This window comes from Echinops telfairi, unplaced genomic scaffold, assembly GCF_000313985.2.
Source record: "Echinops telfairi isolate 266 unplaced genomic scaffold, ASM31398v2 ScPeMD7_5;HRSCAF=22, whole genome shotgun sequence".
NCBI classification, from domain to species: Eukaryota; Metazoa; Chordata; class Mammalia; order Afrosoricida; family Tenrecidae; genus Echinops; species Echinops telfairi.
Genome location: NW_022103901.1, coordinates 30,111,485 through 30,115,708, shown reverse-complemented (window position 1 = coordinate 30,115,708; position 4,224 = coordinate 30,111,485). Strand labels below are relative to the sequence as shown.

Here is a 4,224-nt window from a genome sequence, read left to right as displayed (position 1 = left end):
GTGCGGGCCTCGAGCTGCAGGTCGTCGTCCAGCGTCTGCGAGCAGCTGAGCAGGGGCCTCGGGTGCCCCATCTCCAGTCCCCCGGCGCCCTCAGGCCACGCCAGGCCCTTCAGCGCCTGCCCGGTGGCCTTGCGAATGAGCTCCAAGTCGCTGAGGACCACGCAGAGCTGGGGAGCATAAGGGACAGGGAAGATGGGCGGGGGCGCAAACTCACCCGCACCCCAATCCGCCCCCGTTCCTCCGAGGTCACTCACTGCCTCGGCCGCCGTCCCAGGCTGCATGTCCACCTTCCTGCGCAGTAGCCCCGTGTAGAAGAGGGCGGCCTCGCACAGATCCTGCAGTAGAGGGGACGCGGGACTGGGCGCTGCAGCCGCCTCCCCGGTCCTGTCGCCTGTGCCCTACCCCTCCCTGCCGCCCGCCTCCGCAGCGCACCTGGCCCAGCTGGGCGCCCAGGACCTGGGCCTGGGAGGGGTCCGGCCACGCCAGGCGCAGCCAGAGCTCCTGCATGTGGCTGAAGCAGAGGCCCGCGGTGGTGGCCGAGCCACTGTGCTTGGAGGTGGGGTCCACGGGCTCCAGCTGCAGAGCAAAGGGGCCGGGTTGCTGCAGGCGCCAGGGAGCCCCACCTCGGCGGGGCGGCACCCACTCACCGTGTCCATGTCCACGGCGCTCTGCAGCCGCCACCGGGTCTGGTCCCGCAGCGCCTGCAGCCACAGCTTGATGGCCGGCAGGAAGGGCACATGGATGCTCGCCAGGGCCAGGGAGCGGCTGTCCCTGTGGGACAGGCGGTCAGCAATAAAGAGTGCGCATGCACAGCCCTGGGGGGTTGGGGCGGGCGTCCGGGAAGCCCCCCCCTAACAGCTTCAGGGCAGGTGGAGGGAAGGCACCCACTGGCCGGGGACGCTGTTACAGAGACGCTGGGTGTCTGCCAGGGTCAGATACAGCTCAAAGAGCCCCGTGGCCACCTCCGGCATCATCTTGGGACTCAGCTCCTCCAGCAGCAGGCACGCCTCCTCGGCCACCTGCGCGGGAGGGCGGGGTCAGCGCTGGCCACCCGGGGGCCACCCCCCGCCCAGCGGGACGCCTGGACCAAGGTTTCTCCTCACCAGACGCTCCAGCTGCCAGGAGGTGAGGGTGAAGAAGTCCACCTTCAGGAGACTGCAAAGGAGGCTGTCACCTCAGCTCGGTGTCCCGGCTGACTAGCCCCGCCCCCAGCTTCTGACCCCCTCGCCGCACCGCCCACCTGTGGAAGAGGCTGGCATAGATGCTGTCGGCGACTTGCAGGTCCGCGTAGACGGCGTCGGCCAGCTCCACCAGCCCTGGGAGGCGCTGCGGCGCCGGCTGCAAGAGAGGCCCATTCGTCCCCCGTGCGCACGACCCGCGGCCCGACCCGGCCCGCCGCGCCCGGCGCAGCACCTGCTCGCGGGGACTCTTCGCGGCTAGGAGCTCGGCGAACCACTCACAGGTGCCTCTCTGCAACGGAAGCCACGTGGGCAGCATGGGCGGGGCAGGAGCGGTCAGCGGGTTGGGTCAGGGCCAGGAACCCCCACCCCTTCACGCCCCGGGTACCTTCAGGGTGGCCGCGATGTCCAAATTCAGATCGTTCTCGAAGGGGCAGGTCTTAAGGGAAGCCTGGAAGAACTGGAGCTTGCCCAGACACCTGGGTGAGCGGACAGCGGGGCGCTGCTGACTGGGGGCCGCCCCTGCCCCGTCCTCTTGCCTTCCCTCTCCTGGGCCCACCCGCAGGCACCTACTTGAGCAGAAGCTCCAGGCGGGAGACAGCAGTGCTGTTGGTGGCTGGAAAGTAGCTCCGGAGTCTGCGCAGCAGCCGCAGTGCAAATTCGGAAAACGCCAAGAAACTGTCAGCCAGGCTCTGTTCCTGGGGTGGGTGGGGGAGTCGAGGGAGAGCTAAAGCCCCTCAGTGGGACCCCCACTGTCATCCACAAGCACCTTCCCTTTCCATGCCTTGCCTCCCACCCCAGGCAGCTGCAGCACCACCCCACTCAGCCTTCCGACTCATGCATCCCGGTGTACCCCAGGGTCTCCCCTCCAGCAGCTGTCCCTGAAACCTGAGCAGCCTTGCCTGACCTGTGGTGCTGCTGCTGGGGCATGGCCGCCTTCCCCTGGGGCCCATCCACACAGTGGGCCGAGTCCAGCCATTGGTGCCCACCTGCTCCTGGGGCAGTGAAGCAGCCTCCTCCCACAGTGCCTGCATGTCCTCCAGTAGTCCCAGCAGGTAGCCATAGTCCAGGGAACGAGTCTGGTGGTGGCGGCTGCTGACCTGCCAGTGCCTGTGGGGGCTGGACCAGTCAGGGAAATGTCGTCCAGGCCGGCCCCTGCCTGCCCACCCCAACCCCACTCACAGGACAGCCAGCTGCAGTGGCGACAGGTTGCCCTGGGCACCATGTAGTGAGAGGATGGTGGTCGCTGGCCCGCTGAGTTCACCACACCAGTTACTGGAGTTGGGCTGGGGAAGGGGTGTGTGGGGGATGAGAGGGAGTCCTTGCCGGCCCCCCTGGCCCTAGGGCTCAGCATAGGGGGCCCAGGGCACCAGCCAGCTACCTCCTCAGCGCGGTGCTCAAACTGCAGCAGGCTCTGAAGCAGCATCAGGTAGGACGTGAAGCTAGAGCGGCCACTCTGGCTCAGGCTGGTGTCTCTCTGCAAGGCAGGACCTGCTGTCACCAGCCCTGTTGAGGTTCCCTCCCGGAGGGGGGATTAGGGCAGGTGGGCCCGATGTCTGCCCACCTGCGTGGTGATGAGCTTGAGGACCAGGTGGCACTCGCCCTGCACTCTGGAAGCACTGGATCTGGGCTCCAACTTGAACCAGCGGTCTTGGCCAGCCACGGGCACTTCCTGCGGGGACAGAGGGGCTCAGGCCTACCTTCCAGCTGCTCCCTCCCTCTGGGCCCCTCTGCTATCATGGACCCTGAGATTAGTGAATATGTAGCCCCGCCACCCCCCCACTCACTCGCAGGGGTATGTTGAGGCTCCCCAGAAAGTCATCCGTGTGGTCCTCAGAGGGGCTAGCTGTCCCATTCGCCCTTGCAGACTTAACAATCAGTTTAAAATACCTGGGTGGGGAAGAGGGGGTGTTGGTCAGTGGTCCCAGGGAGCCAGCTGTGTAGGCACAGGGTTGGGTCCAAGGCCCCTACCTGCCCATGCCCTTCAGGCCCATGACCTCATTCAGCTTCCCACAGGCTTCCACCAAGGACACATCGTCATCGTGGTCCCTGGGGGCGGCAGGGGCCTGGTTCAGCCCAGGTCCTTGCCGCCACCGCTGCTGACCAGAGATACCACTCCCTGGGCCCATACCAGATGTCCAGGTGTAGCTGGTCCGTGCTCACGTCCTCGATTTCACTGCCAAGGACAGGGAGGCCATGAGGACCTGGGCAGGCTCTGCCCAAGGCTGGCATGGCAGGGGGTGGGGGGAACACACAGTGGGGGGTGCCTGTCTTCTCCTTTGGGAACAAGGTACTGGGACTGGATCAGGCCCTGCCATGTATTATCGCTTGCTGTGTGCCCAGGAGGCAAAGCAGGATCTCATCCCTCCTCCGGGGGTATGACTAACCCCACCCAATCGACACCCTCCTGTCCCCACCACCCTGCACTCAGGACAGCCACAGGGGGCTCACAAGAGGAAGTTCTCGTTCCACACGGGGTTCAGGGTGCTGCTCTTGACCTCGGTGACCTGGATGCACTTGGCGGGCAGAGGATCCCGGGGACCTCCGCTGCTGCCACTGCGCCTGCCGCCCTTGCGGAAACTGAAGCGCTGTTCCTTGCGGGTGGGCTCCCGTGGCGCGCCCGAGGCTGGCAGGATTCCCAGCATGCAGTAAGGGTCGCTGAAGCCTAGGGGCGAGGCGTGTCACCCTGTCACTTGGCCGGCCGCCTCGACCCCGCTGGGCACCCTGGCCTGGCGACCAGCCTACTCACCGTTGGGGTCCTTGGCCAGCAGGTTCTTTGCCCGCACAACGGAGACTTTGAGCGCGTAGGCAGGAGCCTGTGGAGGGGCACTGTGAGCCGGGGCAGGTAGAGCCACCTCCGGCCCCCCCCCACCACCACCCAGCGCCACGTCGCAGAGTTTACCTTGGCCTTCCTCACGCGCCCCACGGCCTCCGAGAGCTCTTCCGAGTTGAGGTTGAACACCTGAGGGCAGCGAGGGCCGGCTGAGCCCTCTGGGGGGCCAGGCAGAGGCGCCTCCGGCCCCCCCCCCCCACCACCCAGCGCCAC

At 66.8% G+C, this 4,224-nt stretch overlaps 1 protein-coding gene across 1 annotated transcript in view; it reads right to left on the bottom strand.

The window, feature by feature from the left end:
• Positions 1-4,224, bottom strand: part of BAIAP3 (BAI1 associated protein 3) — a 12,281-nt gene that overhangs the window by 3,111 nt on the left and 4,946 nt on the right. Inside the window, exons 3-22 of the mRNA XM_045286025.1 lie at positions 4,081-4,167; positions 3,928-3,994; positions 3,630-3,843; positions 3,310-3,354; positions 3,150-3,227; positions 2,966-3,068; positions 2,743-2,850; positions 2,560-2,655; positions 2,361-2,464; positions 2,168-2,288; positions 1,752-1,876; positions 1,567-1,657; positions 1,414-1,470; positions 1,241-1,338; positions 1,104-1,155; positions 889-1,019; positions 648-771; positions 433-576; positions 255-335; positions 9-167 (exon numbers count right to left, since the gene is read on the bottom strand). Of these exons, the coding sequence (XP_045141960.1) occupies positions 9-167; positions 255-335; positions 433-576; positions 648-771; positions 889-1,019; positions 1,104-1,155; positions 1,241-1,338; positions 1,414-1,470; positions 1,567-1,657; positions 1,752-1,876; positions 2,168-2,288; positions 2,361-2,464; positions 2,560-2,655; positions 2,743-2,850; positions 2,966-3,068; positions 3,150-3,227; positions 3,310-3,354; positions 3,630-3,843; positions 3,928-3,994; positions 4,081-4,167 (2,085 nt within the window). The remainder of the gene's footprint in view (positions 1-8; positions 168-254; positions 336-432; positions 577-647; positions 772-888; positions 1,020-1,103; positions 1,156-1,240; positions 1,339-1,413; positions 1,471-1,566; positions 1,658-1,751; positions 1,877-2,167; positions 2,289-2,360; positions 2,465-2,559; positions 2,656-2,742; positions 2,851-2,965; positions 3,069-3,149; positions 3,228-3,309; positions 3,355-3,629; positions 3,844-3,927; positions 3,995-4,080; positions 4,168-4,224) is intronic.